General features: G+C 40.2%; 1 protein-coding gene across 2 annotated transcripts in view; it reads right to left on the reverse strand.

The window, feature by feature from the left end:
* Window positions 1-13333, reverse strand: part of SNX4 (sorting nexin 4) — a 52129-nt gene extending 38796 nt beyond the window's left edge. Inside the window, exons 1-2 of one of the 2 annotated variants that reach the window (XM_018045920.1) lie at window positions 13141-13333; window positions 1261-1382 (exon numbers count right to left, since the gene is read on the reverse strand). In XM_018045920.1, coding sequence (XP_017901409.1) covers window positions 1261-1382; window positions 13141-13281 — 263 coding nt within the window. In that variant the 5' untranslated portion in view covers window positions 13282-13333. Of the gene's footprint in view, window positions 1-1260; window positions 1383-11302; window positions 11343-13140 lie in introns of those variants that run through there. The other variant, XM_018045925.1, reaches the window with a different exon arrangement.

Genomic DNA, 13538 nt, shown 5'->3' on the forward strand with positions numbered 1-13538 from the left:
TAAATTTAAGAATTTACTTAAAAAGCTAGAGCCAATACAAATTTCTAAAGTATGATATTTTAAAATAGCTAACTTAAAAAAAAAAAACCTCTCATGGGACCATACTTTTTTTAAATTAACTTAAAAATCTCTCCGATACATATGCATGTATGTACACGGGCAGGATACTTTCCTGACCCACCAGGCAAGTCCCTCTACTTTTCTATAAAAACATGGGCTATACTTTTTTGTTAATTTTTTTACATTTTGGCCACACTGCACAGCATGTGGGATCTGATTTCCCCAACCAGGGATCAAACCCGCACAGCTTGCAATGGAAGCGTGGGTCTCAATGGCCTACCAGGGAAGCCCCCCATTTGTTTTAACTGAAAGCATTTCTTCTCAGTTCACAGAAAGAAAAGCACTTGTCGGTACAGTCTTTATATAAACTATTTATAACAAGCAAAATTCCCAGGTGGTGCAGTGGTAAACAATCCACCTGCCAATGCAGGAGATGCAAGAGATGTGGGTTCGATCCCTACGTCAGGAAGTGGCCAGGAAGAGGCCCTGGGAAAGGAAATGGCAACCCACTCCAGTATTCTTGCCTGGGAATCCCATGGACAGAGAAGCCTGGTAGGTCACAAAGAGTCAGACGTGAGCGCACACACACACACATCCTTTGCTCTTCTCTGGACAAACAGTTTAATTCATTTATCTTTTTCCTTATGAAGTAAAAGAATTTCCTGGTGAGTTTTTAAAATGAATAACTTTATTTGTGGCTGTGCTGAGTCCTCCCTGCTATGTGGGCTTTCTCTAGTTGTGGTGCACGGCGGCTTCTCTTGCTGTGGAGCACAGGCTCTAGGGGCCGGGCTTCAGTAGTTGTGGCACGTGGGCTCAGAAGTCATGGCTCCCGAGCTCTCAAGCACAGACTCAGTAGTTGTGGCACATGAGCTTAGTTACTCTGAGGCACGTGGGATCTTCCCAAACCAGGGACGAACCCGTGTCTCCCGCATGGGCAGGCCCGTGATGTGGATGGGATCTGGATGTTACCTGACACTAAAGCAAGCATCAAGTAACATCCAGTAACCTTCGTTCTCCCTCCAAAACAAATACATTCAAATGTAGCTACTAAGAGTACCAGAGTAAAAGAAAATCTAGTCACTGTTAAAAAGTAAAGAAACTAAAAGACAATGACCTGTAAATGATTCCATTATACAACAGAATTCGTATCAACAGCTACCAAAGCCCTTTCTAACCTGAGACATAATTCTCATCACTCACCTTGTTTCAATGAGGTAAGCAGTATACGTTTCCTGCATATTCATGGCATTTCTTCCAGTTCGCTTTTCTGCTTCTGAAACACTGATTTCTATCTTCTTCAATGAAAAATTATTTTCTGTCATCTGAATAAAAATAGAACAACAAAAAACTTTTTAAATGATACTGAAAAAAAACCCAGCTATTATAATCAAATCCATTATAAGTACGTATCTCAGGTTACTTTTTTTCTATCTCTTGCATTACTAGTGGTTGCTAAACAACATCAGCAAATGATGTCCCTCTTTTTATCAGTATGTAGCACATTAAATTTTTCCAGAAGCTATTTTAGCAAGTGCCATAGATTTAATTATTAAAATATAGGCATGATTATAGGAGAAAAAATTAAAATAAAAAGTGTACATAGCACTTAAATGACCAAGAATAAATCTATATAGAAATACATAAGAAAAAATTTAAAAACACTGTTTACAAAGACGAATGATCCTCAATACTGACATCATTTTACCAGTCAAATCAAATATAAATGATATATGACAAAAGGTTGAGATTTTCAGCTTTAAAAATTAAAGCTGAATTTTAAATGTTTTTAAAAAGAAAGTTAATTTTTAAAAAGAAGGAGCCATCACATATTTGATCATAAATTTGCCTAAACTTTTTGGCAGTGGTTAACAGGCTCCACTGTGAGATAGCAGGTTTTTCTTTTTTATAAATATTGCTTTTATTGATTTATTCATTTTTTTATTGAAGTATAGTTGATTTACAATGTTGTCTTAGTTCCTAGTATACAGCAAAGATATTCTTTAATATATATTCTTTTTCATATTATTTGTGACTATAGTTTATTACAGGATAATGAATAGAGTTCCCTGTACTATACACGGGACCCTGTCTATCTGAAACAGCAGGTTTTAAGAACAGGAAACTTCTTTCTTTTCTTGTTAGATCATCCCCAGGTCTGTACCAAACAACATCACTTGGTAGTTTACAGGTTCTTTGTGCCACTGAAGAAAGAAAGTGAAAGTGAAGTCGCTCAGTCCTGTCCAACTCTTTGCGACCCCATGGTCTGTAGCCCACCACACTCCTCCATCCATGGGATTTTCCATGCAAGAGTACTGGAATGGGTTGCCATTTCCTTCTCCAGAGGATCTTCCCAACCCAGGGATCAAACCTGGGTCTCCGGCATTGTAGGCAGACGCTTTACCATCTGAGCCACCAGGGAAGTCTTGCCACTGAAGAGGGGTCTTGAATACACCCAAACTAGCTCCAAGTTTAAACAATAAAGACACAGTGAGGCCATGCGATAACTGCTGTGCTTTTCTTTTTGTTCCCTTGCTTTTTTTTCCTCCCTGAACTTTCAAAGTTCACAGGTGGGTTTTAATTAAAAAGCACTGTAGTGCATTACAGTTGGGGCTGGTTTGTGAAGAAGAGATATAAGTAAAAAGATGGATATACCAACAAGTTAAAAGAAAAAGCGGTATGCAATAAAAATCCATGATGATACTTTACACAGGAATTAAATCTGTGTGCTATGAAGACAGAATAAGCTATATGACAATACACAAAATTAAATCAGTGATGAATCAAGATGACATGCTTAGAAAGTACCCCAAAAACGCTGAAGAATAATGGAAGAGGTAAAAATGCTAAAAGAAAATAAAGGATAGAGAACTAAAAATGAACCCAAAACAAAACTACTCTGTTGCCAAACAAGACAATTTTATAAACTGCAAGTTTTATGTTCATGTATTAAAAGAGAAAATAAGATAGAGAAAAATCATTCAACTAAAAGAAAGCTCCAGAAATTACATAAGCATAAACCACTCAACATCAGGATTATGACCCCTCACTGGTTGAGATTATACATATAAAAAATTTTGGCCCACAGCCAAGCACTGATTTATCACCATGTACGTCACTGAAAAATTCTCTCAATTCTAGAATCAAAAACTGATAAATTATTTCCCCCCAAAATGATAGTGCACATGAATCATAAATTTACCCCATTATGCCATCCAAATAATTACACAGAAGGGAAAAATAAGAGTATAAAATCAACTATCATAAAAACTAAAGACTGGCACACAAAAATACCAGCAGGGATTGGTAGATGGTATAAAATTGCTAACACTGTCATATTAAAGTACAAACAGTGCCAAGAATAGCATAACTCATGTTAAAAGGACACATTCAAAAGATTTAGAAATGGATAAACTGGATGACTGGAAGATGAGACTAGGAGTGTGTTTTAAAGAGAGAGAGAATATTTTATGTATTTACTTTTAAACTGAAGTACAGTTGATTTACAATGTTGTATTGGTGAAACACAATGCTTTAGATGAATTAAAAGTGGACCTCTCATCTGATGCTACACTCGTATCCTATACTTATATTCAAAGAATAACATCCCAAATGTAGATGCCTGATAGGTGAATCACTACTTCCTACCTGACTTAAGACCAAATAAATACAAAAGATGGACATATTTAAAAGGCTGATGAAATTTTTTATTTTCAAGTCAATGAGCAAAAATCAATCTGTGTGTGTGTGTGCCAAGTCACTTCAGTCATGCCCAATTCTGCGAACCTATGGACTACAGCCCCCCAGGCTCCGCTGTCCATGGGATATTCCAGGCAAGAACATTGCAGTGGGTTGTCATTCCTTTCTCCAATGAACTTCCCCACCCAGAGATCAAACCTAGGTCTCCTGCATCGCAGGCAGATTCTTTACCATCTAACCCACCACGTAAGCCCCCAAATCAATCTACTATAAGTTTTAAAATACTGAAGGACTTCCCTGGAGGCTCAGTGGATAAGAATCCATCTGCCAATGCAGAGGACACAGGTTCGATCCTTGGTCCGAGAAGATTCTACGTGCTGCGGGGCAACTAGGCCTGTGTGCCACAGCTACGGAGCCCGCGCTATAGAGCCCTCAAACTGCAACTCCCGAAACCCATGTGCCCTCGAGCCTGTGCTCTGCAACAAGAGAAGCCACGGCAATGAGAAGCCTGAAAACCACAAGAAGGGAACAGCACCCCCTTGTCACAACTAGAAGAAAGTCCATGACCGCAATGAAAATCCAGTGCAGCCACAAATGAACAAATAATGGTGCAAACAGTGAAACAGTAAAAGCAAGCATAAGACAGGTAACAGTGATAAAAGGAATGATAAGAAACTATTAATTCAGTAACTGAATGACTACTGAGTATCTACAGTGCCAGTCATTAGGAGTGGGAAGATAACTGAAACAAAGTGCTTGAGCTCAGCGTTTCAAAGTGCAGAGTTCAGTGGTTGAGTTTGCTTGAGGAATTCTCACCATCCAGAAAAGTGAAAATGATGAAAGATGATTTTTTAAAAAAGGAAAATGAAGAACCAATGCTTAAATAATAGTTCTTAAAAAAGAAATCAGAAGAAACAGAACAGAAATAATAATCACCAGTATAATTAAAAAGAAACCAACAAAAACTCTTTCTGGATTGAAAAATATTTCCACAGCTCCAAATTGAAAGGCATGTGGTCCATGTATAATGAATTAGAAAATTAAACATCTTCAGCATAAAGGAAAAAAATGCTAAAAAATTAAGGCAAGAAAATAAAAAGCACAATCACTACCAAAGAATAAAGACCAGATTTGCCCTAGATTTCACAATAATATAAAGTCCAAATGACAAAGGAGCATCATGGATATAGAATGCTTGAAATATTATAAAAATACTAACACACTGTTTCTTTAAAGATAACTTTATCCAGAAGGGATTTTTGTGTTGTTGTTGTTTGTAGAAATTGATGCTCTGTTCCTACAATTTATATGGAAACACAAAGGACCTAGAATAGCCAAAATAGTTTTGAAAAATAACAAGTTGCAGAATCTATACTATCTCGTTTCAAAATTTATTAAAAAGCTAAACTAATAAGGACAGTGGGGGCACTGGCAGGATAGACATAGACATCAATGGATCAATGGAACAGAATTGAGAATCCAGAAATAAACCCTTACATTTAAGGTCAAGTGATTTTAATAAACACACCAAGGCAATTTGACAGGGAGAGTCTTTTCAACATATAGTGCAGAGGCAACTGAGTAGCCACAGACCAAGGAAAAAACCCTAGAACTAGACCCTTTACTCACATTGTACACAGAAATTAACTCAAAACAGTTTACATTCTCAGATGTAAACGCGAAACCTGGGGAATTCCCTGGCAACCCAGTGGTTAGGATTCATATGCTTTCACCACCAAGGACCCAGGTTCCATCCCTGGTCAGAGAACTAAGATCCCATAAGCCATCTGGGGTAATTTCAAAAAAAAGACAAAAAAAAACATGATCCTGGGATAAGCAAAGCGTTCTTAGATAAGCACAATCTATAAAAGGAAAACAAAAACCTGATCTCCTAGTCTTCATCACAATTAAAAACTATTGCTAAACTTTCAAAGGTATCATTAAGAGAAAGTAAAAAGCCATGGCCCAGGGGAAGTATCTGCAAATCTCATTATTTGATTCAAAAAAAAAATCCAGAATAACTGAACAACATGTGCCTATGTGCTCAGTCGTGTCCGACTCTGTGACCCCATGGACTACAGTCCACCAGGCTCCTCTGTAGATGGAATCTTCCAGGCAAGATGACTGGAGCAGGTTGCCATTTCCTACTCCAGAGGATCTTCCCAACCCAGGGATCAAACCCAGGTCTTCTGCATTACAGGAAGATTCTTTACATCTGAGGCACCAGTGAAGCTCTTACTACAAATTACTGAATTTATATACATACAGAGGGAATTTTATGATATATAAATCATATCTTAATAAAGTTTAAAAAATAAAACCCACAAGTCCATAATGAAACAGACAAGTAAATAGAGATTTTGATGAGGAACAAAGTACTTTTCTAGTTTCAAAGTATGTCTTCACAAAATGACATAAGATCTGTAGTTACCAGAGGCAGGGGATGGGGAAAAAAGAAACTGGATGAAAGAATTAAAAGGTACAAAGTTATAAAGAGTACTAGGGATATAATGTACAACATGATAAATTAACACTGATGTATGTTATTTACGAGAATTGCTAAGAAAGTAAACCTTAAGCATTCTCGTCACAAGAAAAAAATGTATTTTTTCTATTTCTTAATATTGTATCTATATGAGATGATGGAAGTTCATTTCATGATGAATTTAAGTCCAATCTCTATACTGTATGCCTTAAACACATATAGTTGTGTATGCCAATTAGACCTCAATAAAACAGAATGGAAAAAAAAAGTGTATCCCCAAAACGTTAATCACAAAAAGGAAAAGAGAAACTTTATACTGGAGAAGACTAGCAGAGAAAGTGATCAAACCTGAATCATGTGCAAACTGGTAAGAAGCAATTAGAGGAACACAGCATCACGTTAGTGGCAATTTCTGCCAAAGAAGCATAACCTGAATTTAAACACTAGAAAACATCAGGCAAACCCAAAGTGAAGGGCATTCTACAAAAATAACTGGTTGCTAATATACAAGAGGTCAGTCTTCATTCCAATCCCAAAGAAAGGCAATGCCAAAGAATGCTCAAACTACCACACAACTGCACTCATCTCACACGCTAGTAAAGTAATGCTCAAAATTCTCCAAGCCAGGCTTCAGCAATACATGAACCGTGAACTCCCAGATGTTCAAGCTGGTTTTAGAAAAGGCAGAGGAACCAGAGATCAAATTGCCAACATCCGCTGGATCATCAAAAAAGCAAGAGAGTTCCAGAAAAACATCTGCTTTCTTGACTATGCCAAAGCCTTTGACTGTGTGGATCACAATAAACTGTGGAAAATTCTGAAAGAGATGGGAATACCAGACCACCTGACCTGCCTCTTGAGAAATCTGTATGCAGGTCAGGAAGTAACAGTTAGAACTGGACATGGAACAACAGACTGGTTCCAAATAGGGAAAGGAGTACGTCAAGGCTGTATACTGTCACCCTGCTTATTTAACTTCTCTTGGGGTGGGGACCAGGCATCTGAGATTTAACATATCCTCATTGGAAAAGACTCTGATGCTGGGAGGGATTGGGAGCAGGAGGAAAAGGGGACGACAGAGGATGAGATGGCTGGATGGCATCACCGACTCAATGGATGTGAGTTTGAGTGAACTCCGGGAGTTGGTGATGGACAGGGAGCCTGGCATGCTGCGATTCATGGGGTCGCAAAGAGTAGGACCCGATTGAGCGACTGAACTGAACTGAACTGAATATACAAACGGGTCAAAGTCATGAAAGCAAAGACCAAGAAACACTTTCAGATTGGAGGAGACTAAAGAGACAATGCAACTAAATGTAATACTTGAGTCTGGGCTGAATTATTTTGTTCTGAAGAACACTGTTGGTACAACTGGCAAAACTTACATGAAGTCCGAGGATTAGATAATAATTTATCAATGCTTTTGATAGCAGCTCTGTGATTATATCAAATGTCCTTTTTTGCCCTTGAAATATACACTAAATGTTCTGAGGATGAGATAAACAGCAGTTTATTCTCAAATATTTCAAGGGAAACAATTCTTTGTACTGTACTTGGTTATAAATTTGAGATCCTTTCTATTAATTACTTCAAAAATTTAATGGCATTATATTTACATAAATAATCTGTCTCAATTATGTCTTGAGGAAGAAAAAGAAAGACATGCCTTCAAAATTATAGAGGATAAAACAAAAGAAACTATAGTCCACAAAGGAAAATCCAAAAACAGAAACCAAAATAAGAAAGCATAAACTATAACAGAAAAAAATCAGCTAAAAATAGAGTCAGTTAAGATAATAAATGCAGGGGCTTCCCTAGTGGACCAGTACTTAAGAATTCGCCTTTCAATGCAGCTGGCACAGATTCAATCCCTGGTCAGGAAGCTAAGATCCTACAAGCTTTGTGGCCAAAAAAAACAAAAAACAAGTAATACTGTAACAAATTCAGTAAAGACTTCAAAAATAGTCCACATCAAAAAAAATTTTTTTATTAAAAAGTAGATAATAAATGCAAATATCTTATTCCCATGGTAAATAGGGGGCTGGTGGTTCAGCATAAAGAATCCACATGCAATGCAGGAGACACAGGTCCAATTCCTGGATTGGATGGTCCCTTGTAGAAGGGAATGGCAACCCACTCCAGTACTCTTGTCTGGGAAATCCCATGGTCACAGAGGCCTGGTGGGCTAAAGTCCCTGGGGTCAGAGCGGGCCATGACTGAATTGAAACAATGCCTATGTATACAAGTACATGTGTACTGACTATGATTTAAAACGCATTCTGCACCATGAGTTGCCTTCAAAAAATAACTGAGAGCTGCTGAAGTAGAAAGTGAGGAAAGCAATTCTTGAGAATTATTTAATAATCTCCTGTGCTGTGTGTGCTTGGTCGCTCAGTCATGTCGACTCTTTGCAACCCCATGACTGTGGCCCGCCAGGCTCCTCTATCTTCGGGGGCTCTCCAGGCAATACAGGAGGGGGTTGCCGTGCCCTCCTCCAGGATATCTTCCCGACTGAGGGATTGAACCGGGGTCTACTGCGCTGCAGGCGGATTCTTCACCAGCTGAGGTACCAGGGAAGCCCTAAGCTGATAAATTCTGTAACTCTGCCTATACATTTCCTTTTTCATATTATCTTTACCACAAATGTCTCAAACCTTCCTCCACTCACTTCTGGACTCCTTCACTCAGCTTTCTGCTGCCAACCTGTGAAGGAACTAACAGTGTACAGGCACTGTTAAAGCAATGGCTGCTCAGGCACTCAGCCCCAGGAGCACTCAAGAAGCCTAAAGAACCCTCCCTACAAAAGAAAAGACACTATGAATACCTCAGGCAGCGGTTCTCTGAGCAAATACTGTGAACTGCCAACTCAATGGAATTTTCCAGCCCAAAAAAAGCAGCATTTTTACCCCCATTCCCTTGCTGCGTCCTCGCCAGGACTGATTGCTACTCTCTTGAAGACTGTGGTCCTCCCTCATTCTTCATATTCCAAACTTCTTTAAATAAAACCAACAACACTTAAAAAAAAAATACACTCTTCCTCGTAAGGAAAAAGTACAGAAAGAAAGGGAAACTTCTAACTAGACATTGGAAAGGAAGAGGACAAAGACTCACAGAAACAAAAACAAGAGAATGAGAGTTTACAACCGAATTTAAAGAATGTTAAAATTAGGGATGTTTAAAACTGGAAAAGATCACCTTGGCAGTGCATGTTTCCACTATCCCTCGGTATAGGGCAACTAGCACAATTTTCGCTCCAACCAAAATGCAGAGTCAAAAATAAGGCTGATGAGGCTTTTTGTCATTTCTCCACACTATCAGTATATATACTTTTATGGTGAAAAAGTTATTGATAAGTCAACATATTATTCAGAGCTCTTTTCTTCTTAAAATAACAACTTGAATCTTAATAAAACAAGAAAATATTTGAGTATAGTATTTTACAATTTACAAGACTATTTTTAATCTTCTTTTTTTTCCTTGGTGGTAAGGGGGCAGGGAGTGAAGCTTTATGGTTTCATGAACAGAGCACTGATGTCAAAGCCACAAAGACTTGGGCCCAAATCCCAGTCATGTCACTAGTTTGTGACTTTGGCCAAATTACTTCTCTCAGAGCTTCTGCTTCCTTATCTCTGTATGTCTTTTGGGAGTAATTTTGAAAATTAAATGAAAAGTAGAGCCTCACAGTGTCTAGCACAAACAAATGTAATTTACCTGTCTACCCAGACCACATTTCTATCTACCAGTAACAGTAGCAACATGGCTATGGTTACTGCAATACTTCTCAACTGTGGATGGATTAGAGTGGAAGAGGGGACAGAAACAGGAAAAGGAGTAGATCTTCTGAGACTGCAGACTTTTAGAAGGAGGGGACAACATGTAGAGTGTATGTGGATGCACATGTGTGTGTTGATAAGCTCCAGATGATTCTGAAATATTTGTCCAAATGGCTTGTATTTCTAAAAATTACTAAATTATCTCTATAAATTACCAAATCATTGTTTGAGGAAACCCTAAGCTTGGGCAATCTCAAATGGTCTCTTATCACACATTTAAAAGTCAGATAATATTACATAACTACAACTTTTACTGTATGATGGCATCTTTGGGATTTCAAATATCTTAAACTGAACACAGGTTTTTTTATTTTAAATGAGATATTTATAATCACTTAACACAAATGGATTTTATACTATAGTTGCAACTTCATATTAGTTAACCATCCAAAGGCTGTCACAAAAAAAATTACCAAAATGTTCAGTCATTATCAAAATTAAACTCACAATGCAGCTAACAAAAGATATGATTCTCACCCTTTGAAACAATCTAAAATTGCTTTAACACATATCCATATGGTTGGCAAGTAACTTAAAGTCTGAAAATATTAAGTGCTGATAAGGACAGACAGCAGCAGGCACTACTGATGCGAATACAAACTGGTATGTTCACTCTAGCAAACAACCTGGCACTACTTACTATGCTACAGTGCTACCCAGGTGGCACACTGCTGAAGAATCTGCCTGCCGATGCAAGAGACCTGGGTTCAATCCCTGGGTAGGTAAATCCCTTGGAGTAGGAAACAGCAACCCACTCCAATATTCTTGCCTAGAAAATTCTAGTGGGCTACAGTCCATGGGGTCGCAAAGTCAAACATGATTGAGTGGCTGAGCACACACGTGCGCGCACACACACACACCTCTATGTCTTATGCTGCTGCTGTTTCAGTCAGACACGTTTCAGTCGTGTCTGACTCTGTGCGACCCCACAGACGGCAGCCCACCAGGCTCCCCTGTCCTTGGGATTCTCCAGGCAAAAACACTGGAGTGGGTTGCCATTTCCTTCTCCAGTGCATGAAAGTGAAAAGTGAAAGGGAAGTCACTTAGTCCTGCCCGACTCTTAGCGACCCCATGGACTGCAGCCCACCAGGCTCCTCTGTCCATGGGATTTTCCAGGCAAGAGTACTGGAGTGGGGTGCCATTGTCTTCTCCATGTCTTATGCTACCACCCTATGATCCAACAATTCCACTTTTACGTTTATAGACACTTGCACTATGTATTTCTTACATGTAAGAAGTTCATAGTGGTAGTAATCTTTCAGGAACAGCAAGAATCTTGAAACAACCCTAATGTCTGTAAAACGAGGAAAAGAGAAATCAACTGTAGAATACCTACAAAATGGTATACTATAGAGTCATGACTATAAAAACAAACTAAGTTACATTTTGGGTGAATCCCCAAAACAGTATAGAGCAAAAAAAGGAAGTCATAGTAAAACTAGTTCGATTATGTAAATTTCAAAATGAAGTAAAACTAAACAACATGTTGTTTAGGGACATTTACATTTATATATATATTTAAAGCTAGAAAGTTGTTAATACAAAATTCAGAATATAATTACTTCTGTGGTCGAGGGAGCAGATGTAACAGGAGAATATACACAGGTTTCAAAGAAACTGATTTTTATTTTGTGAGACTCGTCTCTGCATTAATTATAAACTTCACAGTAAAAGTTGTTTTTTTAAGAAACAGAAAAACTAAGTCACAAATAGAATCTGCATTAAAAAAGCAATTCATGTAAGAGTCAAGTTTATGGACTACAGAATACACACACTGCTCTCACATTTCATATAAGATACCTCTCCACAAACAATTCTATAATTTAGGAAGAAAATAAATGAAAAACTCAAAATTCACCCACAGAAGTTTTCATGCTATCCTATACCTCGACATTTCCCCCAAGTAGGCAAAACCTTGAACTCCTAGCTAGTTAAAATAGCTAGTGGTGAAGTGTTGAACTTCAACTAGTGTTGAAATTCCTAGCTAGTTGTCTTTCTAGTTACAGTCAGCCAACAACTTTTAACTTTTCTTTATCCATTTATCACAAGGATGGGCAGTTTTATATTGATAACTTGTTTCAGAAAAAAAACAACCAAAATGGATGAGCACTGCACAGGCTCATTAGGGTGGTCTGATGATAAGTACTCGACTGAGTTTCCAAATCACTTTATTTAACATGGTCTACTGCATTATGCGTGAAAACACTTTGGAATGAAAGTAATTACAAATATAAAATGATGCATTTCATCCTTCTGTCAAGCAAATGAAAATCACTATTAAAGGAGCTTCACAAAGCCAACAAATGGGATATCCATGACACATCTCCATTGGGAGATACAGCACTGACCCCAAATGAGGAAATTACAAGTCAAATAAGATTTTGGATGGGGGGAGGTTCAAGAGGGAGGGGACATATGTATACTTACTTATGGCTGATTCACGTTCCTGTGTGGCAGAAACCAACACAATATAGTAAAGCAATTTTATTATCCTCCAACTAAAAATCTATTTAAAACCACACAAACAAAAAAAATCTTTTCCACTTGTACCTTTTCTTGACTCTAACACTTTATTCCATCTCCCGATGGTGGCACCAAGCCAAACACCCTCGTGCCCCAAACTTGTTCCTCAAGTCCCCCATTCTCTTCTTTCTCAAATACCGCTGCCACCGCCCACGGTTAAGCCTACTCCTCCGCACAACTTACAGATGCCAGAAACATCAGCGTTCCTCTTCGGGTCCAACCCCCCGGGGTTCCCGACCCTGAAACCGCACCTGCCTCAGCCTGGCGCTTTCCGGGCCCCGCGCCCGCGCCTGCCGAGCCGCGCCCACGGCCGCGCCCTCTTCACCCTTCCTGCGGTCCCGCAGCCCTGGCGCTCGCCCCTACTCAGAACCCCCTTTTCCCACCAAGCCTCCCCCCACTGACTGCACCCCGCTTCCCCGTCGCCGCGGGGCCTCTCGGCCGAGCAAGCCCACCCGCGCGGTCAGCGTAAACCAGTCCATTCTGCCCTCTAGGCCGCGCCCTAGGCCGCGGGGGTGGGGGGCCTCTGCCGCCCCTTCTCCTCACCGTGCCGTCCCCGGGGCCCTCGTCCCGGGCACCTTTCGTTTCCTCACCGACCATGGACTCCAGCCCAGCGTCGGGGTGGCTCAGCGGCTCCAGCGGCGCGGGCTGCAAAAGCCGCTCAGGGTCGGGAGCTGCCTGCTCCATGGCTGCGGCTCAGCGCAGCGGACACAGTGCGCCGGCGCCGCCTCGCCTGGACCGGCCCCGCCCACGGCCGCCGGCCAGGCCCCGCCCCCTCGGCCTGCGGCCGCGCCGCCCCGCCCCGCCCCGCCCCGCCGCGCCGCGTCTAGCTCACGGCCACGCAGACTGAGACCGCTCCTGGGCCAGGCCAGCAGTTGGGGATGGTACTTGGGAAGGGCGGGCCTGCGCGGGAAGTGGTCAGCTCCCGAGCCAGGAGACCCAGG

The sequence above is a fragment of the Capra hircus genome, chromosome 1 (assembly GCF_001704415.2).
Source record: "Capra hircus breed San Clemente chromosome 1, ASM170441v1, whole genome shotgun sequence".
NCBI lineage: Eukaryota > Metazoa > Chordata > Mammalia > Artiodactyla > Bovidae > Capra > Capra hircus.